General features: G+C 41.5%; 1 protein-coding gene across 3 annotated transcripts in view; it reads left to right on the forward strand.

Moving 5' to 3' along the window:
* LRRC8D (leucine rich repeat containing 8 VRAC subunit D) overlaps positions 1-14,846 on the forward strand; it is a 111,792-nt gene extending 96,946 nt beyond the window's left edge. For all 3 annotated transcript variants that reach the window (XM_045801820.2, XM_045801821.2, XM_087866090.1), the window contains one exon: positions 11,897-14,846. In XM_045801820.2, the coding sequence (XP_045657776.1) occupies positions 11,899-14,475 (2,577 nt within the window). In that variant the 5' untranslated portion in view covers positions 11,897-11,898 and the 3' untranslated portion in view covers positions 14,476-14,846. The remainder of the gene's footprint in view (positions 1-11,896) is intronic.
* Positions 14,847-15,673: the final 827 nt, after the last annotated feature.

A 15,673-nucleotide genomic window follows, 5' to 3' on the forward strand; every position in this document is an offset into this window, starting at 1 on the left:
GAAGCTACAGCTAAGTGGAGAACACCCAGGTTCCATTGCTCTTATATTAGTACATCATGAAAGGCAAACTTCTCTTCATACCTAGTAACTGTAAAGAATTTTTCTAGAGTTCTTTCTATAAAATGCCTTATACAACACAGTGAATAACAACCCCAGCTTTCACCCCGCACTTACCATGTGTTGGGTACTTACTCAACCCTTTGATACGGTATTCTGATTTAAGTGTTGATTGACTCCAGCAAACTGTGCACACATTGTTAGATGCAGCCAGAACATCATCGAGTACGTGCGCAGAAGGGCAGAAAACGGCATGAGGACAAGAAGGAGGAAAGTCTGAGGTTCTGGCAGCTTCCTTGTCCCCGGGAGTCTGCCTCTCCCGAGCTCCTTCTTGCTTGGTCTTTTCCTGTCACCTGGGTGTGTGTGAAATGGTGCTCTTTTGCCTCTGTCGCAGAGTTCACACTGGCTTATCACCTGCCCACCATCAAGAATCCGAGGGCAGTCTTATCTCTTGGTGAGGGTGTGCCCAAACTTACCTTTGTCTTTTTGTTTTCATGTAGGATGTTTATTTATAGGCCAGACTGCATGCAGATGGTTTATCAATAGGAGTCACCTTCAGAATAACCTGTTAAAAAGAGCTATATAGTACTGTCCATCTGGATGTTGAAGGATGCCTGTCAGAGCTGATCATTTTAACTTCGCCACAAGTGATAGTGACCTCATATGTTCCTGTAATGAACAGCGTCAGTATTTGGCTCACAGGTTCAGTGCGTTCTACGCCCTCTCCTAGTATGCTGTTATAGGTCACCAAGATTCGTTCTGGTCTGGTTCACATCTTTGTTAAGTTCTTTTTTTTTTTTTTTTCCCCTGTGTCATGCTCTGGGTACATGCAGATAAAAGAAACTCTCCTCCTTTAGGTTAGGAATTCAAACCCGGTGGAGGGAGAGAAGGAGACAGACATATGGAAGTCCCAGTTCAGCAAGGGTCATGAGCAACCATTGTCTAACTCTGCATTAATTTCTAGTCTTGATGGCTGGAGGGCCCTAATGAACCACAAGTAGCCTTTTTAACGTGAACTATGTGTTCAAAGTATAGTGTATCCATATCTGAGTATCTTTTTCTAACTTTGAGACGTTTTCTTAGGGTTAGTAAGATGAGCACCAAGCAGGGTACTCAGGTGCTTTCTAGCAGTCTGGACTAAATCAGGAACAAGGACTGGCAGGCTCCCAGCTGTCCATATGCAGAGCAGATACCCCTGGGTTTGTGATGAGAAGGGCTTTCTGTCCCAAAGGCAGCTGGGACAGAATGTGGCAAGACTTCCCGGGACCATGGAAATGTGCTAAGGGGGTCAGGGAGCTCCATTCTGGTCCACTTCCCTTAGTCCAGTCTCAGGCATGTGCCAGTCATACTCTGGAGAACAATATTAAAGGTGAGTAAACTTAAAAAGAAAATGGTCAGTTTTGGTCTAAGATGTCTATCTTACAGGCAGGAAGAATTTAGAAATGCAAACAGAACTCTCCTTAGCAATCCCACTGGCTGCCTTGCAAAGTGGATGAAGTTAGGCTTGGAAGGTTTTGACCAAACACTTCTCACTGAGTGTGGGATGGCTTTCTCTGGAGCCTTTATTAAGACCCATTAGCTGTCAGCTTTCTTTTTCAGGGCTGATCAGACATACCTGATCATACCTCCTTCTCTGTTCATGTTTCCTCTAAGCTACTTTCTCAGCGAGGAGAGCTTATGATTTCCCTTTTTATCCCCAGCACCTGTATCCAGCACATAGCTACTCTATAAATATTTGTTGAATGAAATGTAGTTTCTGGTAGAGGGTGCAGTAAGCGAAGCCTGTAGGTACTGAAGGATTTGTGAAATTCTGTTGGCTTGAGTTCCGGGTCAAGGCAATGCTAGTGATAATTTGTAAGAGAAACTCTGATGTTTGCACAAAATGAAATGTGGAACCCATTGATTTAGAGGTTCTTTTGTTCCATGAATAAGATCTCATTTTCTAGCTTTCAAACATGGGCCTTGACTTTCAGAATTAAGAGCTAGAAGAAAAGTCAAGAAAATACACAATTAAAACATTTTTGTTAATTCCTAGGATATTTTGCCTTAGATCTTCTAAAATGTATTGAGAGTTCTAGTCCTTAGCTTTTTTTTTTTTTAAAGATTTTATTTATTTATTCGACAGAGATAGAGACAGCGGCGAGAGAGGAACACAAGCAGGGGGAGTGGGAGAGGAAGAAGCAGGCTCATAGCAGAGGAGCCTGATGTGGGGCTCGATCCCGCAGTGCCGGGATCACGCCCTGAGCCGAAGGCAGACGCTTAACCGCTGTGCCACCCAGGCGCCCCTAGTCCTTAGCTTTTGAAGTGGATTTTCTCTGTGAATAGCAGTACTCTAGAGATAAAATCCAAATAGGTACCAAAATATACTTTGTGTAAAGTTGTTTTTGTAGCTCACAAGTTCTGAATTTTCTGAAGTCCTCTTCTTTCAGGTGTTAAATGGATTTATAAAAAGCTTTTGGAGGGGTGCCTGGGTGGTCAGTTAATTAAAAATCTGACTCTTGATTTTGGCCATGATCTCAGGGTCACAACATCAAGCCCTGTGTTGGGCGTGGAGCCTGCTTAAGATTCTTTCTGCCCCTCCCCCTACTAAAAAAAAGAAAAGCTTCTGGAGTTAGCAAGATGGGTGGATTTTGCCCTATGTGAAATCTGATTTTAGTAGGTTTTAGATAGCCAAGTGGTTTGTAAAATCAAGGGACAAGTCCCTGAACATTTTTTTCAGTTATTTTTGAGGTATCTAGACCCAAAGTAGTGTTAAAATTATCTTTTATTTTTATTTTTTTAAGATTTTATTTTTAATCTTTACACTCAACGTGGGGCTCAAGATCCCAAGATCAAGAGTCCCATACTCTACCGACTGAGAAAATAGAACTAAAATTCTATTTACTAAAAAGAGAAAATGATTTTTAAAAGAGAATTTCAGGGCACCTGGGCAGCTCAGTTGGTTGAGTATCCAGCTTTTGATTTTGGCCCAGGTCATGATCTCAGGGTCGTGAGATTGAGCCCCACTTTGGGCTCTGCACTGGGTGTGGAGACTGCTTGGGATTCTCTCTTTCCCTCTCCCTCTGCCCCTCCCACCTTCTTAAAAAAGTAAATAAAAGAGAATTTCTTACAATCTTTTAAGGAGTAACACTAAGTGACTTATATTTATGTATATATTGTATATGTGTTATATATCATATTATCTATATTAATTATATAATTATACATAATTATATAATTATAATATATTTAATAATTAGATAATATATAATTTTAGATATTAATATATTAAATATATAATATTTATATATAGAATTATATCAGCTAGAGTATCTTACATAATTATAATATCCATAACACTTAATACATATTAATAAATAACATACAACATCTGTAACAGTCAATACTTACATAATACCAGTCATACAGAGCTCTGTTTGAATAAACTGTAGCATTCCTTCTCTCTCGTTTTACATCTGAAGCATTTATTTTCTTTAATCATAGGAGTTTTTCATGTCTGAATTGGGTGTGGCATGCATGTGCATTCCTGCACACGTGTATACATATGTTTACATGCATGTACATTGAATGTTGAAGAGGGGTTACTGGTAGTGATGATACAGTTTATTACCTCTTTATGAACTTTAATTTGTTCTGCTTTAACTTATTTCACTGAAGGATTTGAGAATTTGATCCTCACCAGTCTGAGGTGTTCTCCCATTTGCCTAGTTTGGCCAAGAAAACTGGCTGGTTTTTCACAGAACACAGTAGAAAGAAAATGAAAACTGGTATTTGATTGGGTAGGGAACTCATACCTATGTGAAAAATATGTGTGTGACCTTGATTTAATCAATCTAAACTTCTTTGTACTCTAAACTCTCTTCGTTAAATAACATTTCAGAGCCATTTGTCTTCCTTTTTAATAGGGGTATTGAAGGCCTCCTAATGCAGATGGGATTAATTTTTAAAGTTTTAAATTAGGTGGCCACAGTCTTCTGTTTTGCTGTATTCTAATAATGATCTCATTAATGTAAGTTTTCCAGCAGACGCTAAGTTCCCCACGTTTACACTGCTAAAGAACACGAGCAAAAAACAGGATTTGAATCCAGGTCTCTTTGGCATCAAACTTTGCCACCTCCTAATAGAAGTAATTTTCATTGTGGGGCACATGGCTGCTTAGTGAGGGGGGCCTGTGACTCTTGATCCCGGGCTCGTACATTTGAGCCCCCTGTCAGGTATAGAGATGACTTGAAGTCTTAAAAAAGTAAGTAATTTTAATTGAAACGTTTCTGAAGGAAATGAAATTGAAACCAAAGTTTTACTGTCAGTTACTTATTTCAGGATTACTTCTGTGTACATAATGCTACATGCTAATTCAAAATTAACACGGGCTTGCTCTTCTCCTTAGTGATTCTTTTTCTGCATTCAGATTCAGCAAACATCTTTGGGTCTTACTTTGTGTCAGATCCTAAACTAAAGTGTTTCCAATACACGCCTATTGTGTTACCAAGATTTAATAGATGAGGCATGGATGCTCAGAGAGGATAAGTAAAGTGCTAAAGATTTTTCTCCAGAACCAGTTCAGTGTAATCATAATAGCATAGCAATCATTTTGGAACATATTTGAACCTAGAATGCAGTGTAGCATGACTATCGACAATTAGGCTACCTATTTTCACTATCCTGTTTCTGTTGAAAGGCAGTTTAGGCAGTAAAATGAAGATTGAGGTCTGGCTTCTAAGTTTTAATGACCTTATTGAGGTATAATTCATATGCCATACAATTCACCCAGTTAAGTGTACTTTTCAGTGTTTTTTTTCTATATTCACAGGGTTATCCAAACCATCATGGCTTCTAATTTTTGAATCTGGGTATCGGTTATTGGTTTAGTCCGTTATTACTGGTCATACTTTCAGATAAGAAAATAGAATCATATATTGTAAAAGAATTTAGATTCAGTCTGTTCTTTTCTGATTCATCATTGTTCACCCAAAGTCCATTAATTTCCCTCTTTCAGTTCTAGTACAGAAAACTTTCTCAATTTCCATGAGAAATGTGTGCTTATGGGAATGTTAAGCTGATTTTCATGTGTACCGTAAACAGAGAAGCCTTGGAATGTGAAATCCTCATGCTCGTAATGTAATTCTTTAAGTCCTTTGCAACAGACATATTATAAAGGAGAACCCAAAGACTGTATGCAATTAATACTGACTAAATGTGCCTTCCTTGGGTGAAAACAAAAATCCACTGATAACCATGTATATCCATTCTGAGTCCTGATTCACTAAAGAGATCAAACCTTAGGATATGAAAGTTAGCTACTGATGTCTTTCATTGACTGGACTGTCACATTGGAAAATCACTTGTGGATCATCATGTACTTAACATGCTATATTATATGAATATTTAATATACTTGGTATGCACTTGCATATGTGAAAAGCAACTTCTATTTTCAAAGCGTTACTGCATTTTCAGACAATTAATGGTTGAAACACTCCCTGGGAGGTAGGAAGTTCTTACTCAGTTTTTGATGGGTAAAACAGGATAGCAGGCAGTCCTGTGTTTGAGATAAGAGGTGGTCAGTGGCTGACATGCAGGAAAGTGCTGGTTTCCTGCCTTATGGTCCAGGCACTTCCTTAAGACTACAGTTAAACCATCCGTGCCTCGGTTTGTTTCCATCTTGTGACTTACCTGTAAAATGTGCTATCTGTACAGGGGCATATAGACTAAGAATGGGATAACAATAGAAATATTTGTAGTTTCTATAATACCTCATTTCTCCCATATCTCCATGCCTTTGTGCTTGCTATTTCTTGTGAAAAAAATCGTATTACCTACCCTCCCAGCCACCCCATGATGGTCCCCCTCCTTCTGATCTCAGCTTAGAAACCACCTCTCTGTGGAGCTCCCCCCCTCCCTGGTTATCAGATGCAGACATGGGTTTGTCCTGTCCTGTGCCTCCTGTGTTTTGTATTAACCCGGTCAGGGCGGTTTTCTTACTGTGTTGTAACAGCACACTTACTGCTAATGGGGATGCCCATTAGACTGGGAACTCCTGGATGGCAAGGACTAAGTTACATCATTTCGGCATTCCCCTCCATGGTGCCTGGCTCGTGGTTTCCTTGAATTCTGAGCGGATACTGTGAAAGGTCACCTTAAGGAAGGTGATGATTACATAATTTCATTCCTCTGTCTCCCCAAAGCCAAGGACAGTGGTCAGAAGTTCCTGCCTTTAGCAGCCAGCCGTAGCCACCAGCACAGCCATTAGAAGACCGCGTGATGGAGAAGGAGATACGGAGATGAAAGATGCTGTTAGCTGTGCCATCTAATGAGCCCAGGGAGGTCATTTCAGCTTGTTGTGCTCCAGGTTTCCGCATCCTGGTGGGCAGGAGCAGAGCCTCATGCCCTGGGTTACTGTGAAAATCACCCAAGGCATTTCATAGAAGTTGTTCGCAAACTGCCAGCGTGAGAAGTAGAAGAGAGGCAGTATAGCCCGCTAGAAGCGACGTGTAGTTTGGCCTGAGATGAGATTTTTTCAATCCAGAGTCCACCGCTAATTATTTGACTTTTGCAACTTAACTCCTGCAAGCCTGTTTCTTTATCTGTGGTGGGAAAACAATCACACTGTGGCAGATGAGAGGAACGTTGTGAGGGTTCGATGGAATTTGGGCAGTGTTCCACTGGCGTTCCATCTGTGCGTGTTCAGCTGCTCCCAGCCAGACCTGTTGCACATGGTAGATTCATACCTCTGCGCCCGCTTTTCTGGGGAAGATTCAGTCCTCTGTACTCCAGGGAGAGTAGGTCCCTGGCCTCTGACCCCAGTCAGCCGATGCGTGCCTTGGGATGGGGGAGGACGAAGCCTCAGGCTGTTGACACCCCACATTCATAGGGCAGGTGTTTGTGCTTTTATCATTTCTTTTTGAAACTTAATATTGAAGTTAAAACATAATAAATACCCCAAAAGTCACGTAGCCTTAAGCATACAGATCACATTTTATACACCGAGCAGACCCATGTGATTAGACCATTCATTCCCATGGATGCCTGATATTCCACTTTGTGAATAGACCACATTTCATTTTTTCATTCTACCAGTGATGGACATTTAGCTAGCTTCCAGTTTAGGGCGATTGCAAGTAGTGCCGCTGCGAATGTCATTGTACATGGCTTTTGATAAGGATATGTATTCCTCGTGGGTATATTGCTGGGTCATAGAGTGCACATGTTCAGTTTTAGTAGATATTAGCCCAAAAGCTTCCCAGTATGGTTTTACCAGTTTACTCCTGCCAGCAATGTTTAAGGGTTTTCATTGCTCCACATCCTCACCAGCACTTTGGTGTTATCTGTCTTTTTCATTTTAGGAATTCTGGTGGCTTTTAGGATACTATATAGCATTTTGGAAGTAGAACTCTTTCCTCAGCCCCCAAAACCTGAAACTCTAAACCTTCATGCATTCATTTTCAGGAATGCATCCTGCACAAAAGCTGATTATACCAGATGTAAAGCTCCTATTGCAGTGCATGGCATGTGGCAGGAAGGCAACACGTAATAGCTGCCATTATCGTCATCGCCATCATCATCCTCATCACTAAATGCCTTCTCTGTTCTTTAGAGGGGAGAGCAGGTCACAGTGGATCAAAGGTGAATAATAAGGCATAGTCTCTGCCCATAAGGAGCTCAAGATCTACATGAAGAGACAAATACTAGAAACGGATATTATTAGACCGTATGATAGGAATTTGGGGAAAGAGGTAGTACTTGAGCTGTGCTTGAGGAGTAAGTAGGAGCTGAACAGAGGGAAAAAGGGAAGTGGGCCGGAGGAAATGGCAGGGGCACAGAACCCTTGGTGGGCAATGGCAGAATAGATGGCATGCTGGAGGAGAAGAGCCCACCCTTGCATGCTGGTCTCTGTTCAGATGTTGTCACCCTTGCTGGGATGTGGGGGCTGAGCTAGCGATCATTCAGGGTCATTGTGAAGTTACAGTACTCTAATGCTCCGTTCTCTGCCTCCACCTTTTAACTTTTTTTTCCTCTCCTCTGGGAAAGTGATCAGCTTCCTCTTGTCTCTCCTGGAATCAAAGCCTGTCCCGAGTTCAAGGTGCTTTAAAACAACAGATGAAGCTTTAACAGCTACAAAACACAGGTTACAAGGATCCCACAGTTTCTTTGCTCTGTGATCCTTTAGCTGTTTATTTTTATGCGCAGGCCAGGCTTAGAGCTTTTATTTTTATAAGGGCCTAAGTTGCACTGTGGTGGCAATTAAGTTTAATAAGATGCTCTTCTGCCCAATGCCATAGGTAGATAGTTGATAGTTGTTCTTGAGGAATTTTGAGGAGGAGGAAGAGCACACTGAAGATGACGATCGAGAGCCATACAGTCTTTCCTTGATTAAGCACCTGCTGGGCATCGGGCATTGGCTATATGGGAATGACGGGGATGGACATGGTCCCTGGCCCCTGGCCCCATTGCATTTAAAATCTAGTATGGGATCAGACGAGTAAGAAGTTGGTTCCACCACAGTGTGACAAGGGCTTTCGTGGGTAGAGGTAGAGTCCTGTGAGAGCACACTGAAGAAGGACCCACCCAGACTAGAGGTCAGGGAGGGCTCCTGGAAAAGATGACAGAACCCTGGTGGCCTAATGAAGGTGATTGGGAGGAAAGTAGAGCAAATAGTGCATAGGAGGACTTGAATACAGGGGGGAATGAATGGCTGGTTGGAGAAGACGGAAGACATTATCAGCCTAGGGCATGGAGAATCTTGGGAGATGAGGAGTTTTAACCAAAGGACCCACAGCAGGTGGGAGATGGATTGAAGGAGGTCAAGAATGGAGGCGACAGACAGCAAAAGATAAACGTCGTATGATTTCATTTATATGTGGAAACCATAAAAGACAAAACGAACAAACAAAAACAGAAACTGACTCACAAATACAGAGAACAAACCTGTGGTTGCCAGAAGAAGGTGGTGGTGCAGGGATGAACAAAATAGGCCAAGGAGATTGGGGAGTACAGACTTAACGTTATAAAATAAAGAAGTCACAGGGGTGAAACATACAACATAGGAAATACAATCAATAACATCGTAATCACTTTGGTGACAGGTGGTGACCACACTTACCACGGTGAGTATTTTGTAATGTACGTAATTGTTGAATCACTATCCTACACACCCAAAGCTAATAGAGCATTTCACGTCAACTATACTTTAATACAATAATTAAATAAATAGTAAGTAGATAAATAAAAATAAAGACTGGAAGCAGAGAAACCAGTTGTAATAATCAGGACTTAACAGACAAGTAACTAATATTCTCAGCAGGATGACTTTCAAAATTGCCTTGTCCCCTCAGTTCTCCAACCCAAACATCCTGACTTCTTTAGAGCAATACAACTATTTGAAGAGTAAAGAAAAATCTTATTAGAAAGAGGTATTATGTGCAAAACAACAACAACTCTGTTTTTTTCTATTATTTATATGGATGACCCTTTAAAAGCATGGTCCCTGGGTTTGACCATATGAAGTTCTTTGCCAGGAAGAAACCTGTGAGGTGTGTTCTGCAATCTCTATACACAAAATAAGATTCACTCTGTAACCTGTGGCTCGGTGCTGTGTTTTATGCATTCTGTATAGGGACCAAAGAGCTCACATGACATGTGGTTGAACTGTTTCTCATGTAGCTTCGCCCGCTGCGCATTCCAGTAGCCTTGCTTCCTGCTTAAATTCACAACTACTCATAAAACCAAACACACACACACAAGATAAAAGAGCTCAGAATATAGGGATTCCGATGGGGATGCTGTCTCCCACTTCCTTGACCATTTTTTTTTAAGATTTTATTTATTTATTTGACAGAGAGAGAGAGACAGCCAGCAAGAGAGGGAACACAAGCAGGGGGAGTGGGAGACAAAGAAGCGGGCTCCCAGAGGAGCAAGGAACCTGATGTGGGGCTCGATCCCAGGACCCTGGGATCACGCCCTGAGCCAAAGGCAGACACTTAACGACTGAGCCACCCAGGTGCCCCCCTTGGTCATTTTTTTAATAAAGACTGGGTGCCAGGCATTTCATACTTAAGCCTGGAAGTCTAGAAATGTGATTTCTAGCAATTTTCACAAAGTATAAGTACAACGGAATAGTTTAGATGTATTTGGAGTTCTTGGGCTTACATTTACCTAGTTACATAAAAGACATTTCACTTAAAAAAAACAAACTATAGATAAGAGAATTGCTATTACAATTGAATAGATATTCATTGTATTTTATTAGGAAATATTATGTTCCTGCCTTGTACACTAGTAGGTGTATGTAGAGAGTTTCAGAAGAAATAAGACATGGTTCTGACTTTCAGAGACTTACACTAGAACAGAGCAAGCAGAGTCCAAGTACTGATAGCCACTGCTCTCTGTTTTGTCATCCAAGGGAGATACTAGTACCCAGTCATGTAGCACTTTCCTGCTGAAACCAGAGTCAGCCTCAGAATCCTTCTCAACACAGCAGTCCAGGCAGCTTGTACGTAATTAGAGAAAAATCTATCTTCTTTCCTTTGTTTTAAGAAATAATGTATTCCAAGAACTTTAGGTATTTGCCTGGACTTTTATCTTTCTGGTTTTCTTACTTGCTTTTCAAAGAAATAAGTCATTTTATATATGAATATTGGAACCTGGGAGCATCCCAAGAAAGTAGAATGTGATAGTGTTACTTTTCAAGAAGTTGAAACTTCTAAATTCAAGAAGATAAACATTTATTTTACCTATATGATTACAGAAGCCCATTCCCATTACTTGCCCTATAAACACTGTGTTTCTCTTGGTTTCTTCCAGGATGATTGTCCTTGGTACTTTTATTCTTTGTATGAGTAGTTTCAGGACTATAATGCTGCCAGCCATCAGTGAATGGTGACCACATTTTCAGATGTCCTGGTAGTGGGATTCCCTTCGTTGCGTCTGGGGTCACCTGCTTTGGTAGAGATCAAAGGTCTTACTGGCCCTGACCTATCTGGTGTCTTTCCACCTATATCTCTGGCCCTCTTCTCATGCTACTTGCTGTTCCAAGGGGCTGCATCCAAAGCCAGAGTTTCAGCTACACCCCAAGTATGTATATAATAAGAGTCTTCTTAAACTCCAGACCCTTAATTTTAGCTGTCCGTGGCACATTTCCACCAGAGTGATAAGAGCTAACGTAACGAATGAACAAATACTTGTGGCCAGCGGGTGTGCTAAGAGCTTTATAATCAGTACTTAATTTAAGCTTTCCAATACCTCTCAGAAGTAATCATCCCCATTATATGGATGGGAAACACAAGGCTTGGAGAATCACACCATTAGTAAGTAGTAATCCTCAGTCTGGTACACAAGGCTTATGTAGAGTTTAATAGTGTACACGGCCCCTTCCATTTTGGCTTGTACAAGATAGAAGTCATCTCACCTCTCTCCCTAAAGTCTTAACCTTGAATCATTCCAGTCCACAGCAGATCCCATCTTGTTCTCATATCCTTCCTCAAGGTCCTGGAAGTTATAAGTCTTTCAATTCTGGCTCCAAAACAGCTCTCAAACTTTTCCCCCCTTTCTACTCCAACTCTTTAGCAGACTGACTTATTTCTCACCTAGAAGGCATTCTTTATTCCCCTTCCCCCCCCCTTTTTTTTCTCTCTTCTCTTGGGGTGGGAGGGAAAAGCTCCTATGACAAACCACCATTTTTCTCATGGGTGTTCCTTTTAGTTTATTTTCTACTACACCTGTCTTGGAGAAAAAGCTAGGACATGGAGGAGAATACTTTAATTTGGAGCAAGTAAAGAGTTTTTTTTGTTTAATGTTTTTGCTTGCATCTTTGTAATGATGTCTTTTGCTTTCTTGTTTTCTAGGAATGTTTACCCTTGCGGAAGTTGCTTCACTTAATGACATTCAACCAACTTACCGAATCCTGAAACCATGGTGGGACGTGTTTATGGATTACCTGGCTGTCGTTATGTTGATGGTAGCCATCTTTGCAGGAACCATGCAACTTACCAAAGATCAGGTGGTCTGCTTGCCAGTATTGCCATCTCCTGTAAATTCAAAGGCACACACACCACCAGGAAATGCCGACGTTACCACCAATATCCCCAAGTTGGAAGCAGCCACTGACCAAGACCAAGACAGGCGGACGGCAAGTGACATTTCCTTTGGCGCATCTGCTGTGACACCTGACATACCTCTCAGAGCCACATATCCTCACACAGATTTGACAGTTCCACATCAGGAGACAAAGAAAGAGAAGAAAGATCCAACAGGCCGAAAGACAAACTTGGATTTTCAGCAATATGTATTTATTAATCAGATGTGTTACCATCTGGCCCTCCCGTGGTATTCTAAGTACTTTCCATACCTTGCTCTCATACATACTATTATTCTCATGGTCAGTAGCAACTTTTGGTTCAAATATCCCAAAACATGCTCAAAAGTAGAACATTTTGTTTCAATATTAGGAAAGTGCTTTGAATCTCCTTGGACTACTAAAGCGTTGTCTGAGACAGCGTGTGAAGACTCGGAGGAAAACAAGCAGAGAATAACAGGTGCCCAGACTCTACCAAAGCATGTGTCTACCAGCAGTGATGAAGGGAGCCCGAGTGCCAGTACCCCAATGATCAACAAAACAGGCTTCAAATTCTCAGCCGAGAAGCCTGTGATCGAAGTCCCCAGCATGACCATCCTGGATAAAAAAGACGGGGAACAGGCCAAAGCCCTGTTTGAGAAAGTAAGGAAGTTCCGTGCTCACGTGGAAGACAGTGACTTGATCTACAAACTCTACGTGGTCCAAACGTTTATCAAAACAGCCAAATTCATTTTCATTCTCTGCTATACCGCAAACTTCGTCAACGCCATCAGCTTTGAACACGTCTGCAAGCCCAAAGTGGAGCACCTGACTGGTTATGAGGTATTCGAGTGCACCCACAATATGGCATACATGCTGAAAAAGCTGCTCATCAGCTACATATCCATTATTTGTGTCTATGGTTTTATCTGCCTCTACACTCTCTTCTGGTTATTCAGGATACCTTTGAAGGAATATTCTTTTGAAAAAGTCAGGGAAGAGAGCAGTTTCAGCGACATTCCAGACGTCAAAAACGATTTTGCGTTCCTCCTGCACATGGTAGACCAGTATGACCAGCTGTATTCAAAGCGCTTTGGTGTGTTCCTGTCAGAAGTCAGTGAAAATAAACTGAGGGAAATTAGTCTGAACCATGAGTGGACATTTGAAAAACTTCGGCAGCACGTGTCCCGCAACCCCCAGGACAAGCAGGAGCTCCATCTGTTCATGCTGTCCGGTGTGCCCGACGCCGTCTTTGACCTCACAGACCTGGATGTGCTAAAACTTGAACTGATTCCAGAAGCTAAAATTCCCGCTAAGATTTCTCAGATGACCAACCTCCAAGAGCTTCACCTCTGCCACTGCCCTGCAAAAGTTGAACAGACTGCTTTTAGCTTCCTCCGAGATCACTTGAGATGCCTTCACGTGAAGTTCACCGACGTGGCGGAGATCCCTGCCTGGGTGTACCTGCTCAAAAACCTGCGAGAGTTGTACTTGATAGGCAACTTGAACTCGGAGAACAATAAGATGATCGGACTTGAGTCTCTCCGAGAGTTGCGGCACCTTAAGATTCTGCACGTGAAGAGTAATTTGACCAAAGTTCCCTCCAACATTACAGATGTGGCTCCACATCTTACAAAGTTAGTCATTCATAATGACGGCACTAAACTCTTGGTACTGAACAGCCTTAAGAAAATGATGAATGTCGCCGAGCTCGAACTTCAGAACTGTGAGCTGGAGAGAATCCCCCATGCTATTTTCAGCCTCTCCAATCTGCAGGAACTGGATTTAAAATCAAATAACATACGCACCATTGAGGAGATCATCAGTTTCCAGCATTTAAAACGACTGACGTGTTTAAAATTATGGCATAATAAAATCGCCACCATTCCACCCTCCATCACCCACGTCAAAAACTTGGAGTCACTTTATTTCTCTAACAACAAGCTCGAATCCTTACCCGTGGCAGTGTTCAGTTTACAGAAACTCAGATGCTTAGATGTAAGTTACAACAACATTTCAGTGATTCCGATAGAAATAGGATTGCTTCAGAACCTGCAGCATTTGCATATCACTGGGAACAAAGTGGACGTTCTGCCAAAACAGTTGTTCAAATGCGTGAAGTTGAGGACTTTGAATCTGGGGCAAAACTGCATCACCTTCCTCCCCGAGAAGATTGGTCAGCTCTCCCAGCTCACTCAGCTAGAGCTGAAGGGGAACTGCTTGGACCGCCTGCCAGCCCAGCTGGGCCAGTGTCGCCTGCTCAAGAAAAGCGGGCTTGTTGTGGAAGATCACCTTTTTGACACCCTGCCACTCGAAGTCAAAGAAGCATTGAATCAAGACATAAATATTCCCTTTGCGAATGGGATTTAAACTGAGATGATCCGTGCACGTCCGTGTGCAGGAAAACTTCCTAGATTGCAAACACTCGCATACAAGTTATTGCAAGATAATGCATTTTAGGAGTAGATACATCTTTAAAAAAATAAAACACAGCAAGGATGCATAGAAGGCTGATAGAAGACATAACTGAATGTTCCCTGTTTGTAGTGTTTTCTGTCATTCATTTCCAAATCTTTTCTCTTTTCTTTTTTTTTCTTTTGGGGGAAAGGGAAGGAACGATTATAATCACTAATCTTGGTTTCTTTTTAAATTGTTTGTAACTTGGATGCTGCCGCTACTGAATGTTTACAAGTTGCTTGCCTGCTAAAGTAAATGATTAAATTGACATTTTTCTTACTATACCAGCTTTCTGGAGGTGTCTTGATTTACTTTGCCTAATCGGTGCGGTATTGCTTTAATTCAGACCACTTAAAGACACGTCAGGTCCCAGCTTGTAAATTTGGATTTGCTGAAATATTTCCTTCCTGTTTTAATTTAAAGTGCCTCAAATCAGCACTTCTTATAACATTGGGCTAGGGCTCCCACTTCTGAGAATCCTATTTTAGTGATGTTACGCTCTTGAAGGTCTGGAACAGAGTAAAGGTGTGTAGCTTGTGGGGGGAGGGGAAGTCGTTTGTTTTTTTAAAAATAGCAAGAAAAAATAAAAGAAAATGACATCCCCCTCACCAATAGCTGTTTTTCCATAGCCTGGAATTATTATGAGACACATTTTTCTATCAATACTATAAGGTTGCCAATAAATAGAAAATGTTTTTTAAAAATTAATTACAACCAAGACAAAAAGTTTTTAATTATTTATTTGAGAGAGAGAGCAAGCACACACAAGCGCAGTAGGGAGGGGCAGAGGGGGAGAGAGAGAGAATCTCAAGCAGACTCCCCACTGAGCGGGGAGCCTGATATATATAAAGGAGAAAGTCTTATATTTTATTGCTAGCACTTTCTCTGACTGCCTCCCCTAAACTCACAGATCATGACCTGAGCTGAAACTAAGAGTCAGATGCTTAACTGACCGCGCCACCCAGGTGCCCCCACAAGACAAAATGTTTAATGGTTTAGTGATTAATGCTTTCCAATATAGCAACAGTTAGAAGATAACACAAAATCAAAGCAATTATCCTTCATTTCTTGCCCTTTTCAGTGTTGAGGAAAAAGTAGGACTTGTAGCTCA

This window comes from Ursus americanus, chromosome 12 (genome assembly GCF_024610735.1).
Source record: "Ursus americanus isolate L20-20 chromosome 12, mUrsAme1.1.p, whole genome shotgun sequence".
Lineage (NCBI taxonomy): Eukaryota > Metazoa > Chordata > Mammalia > Carnivora > Ursidae > Ursus > Ursus americanus.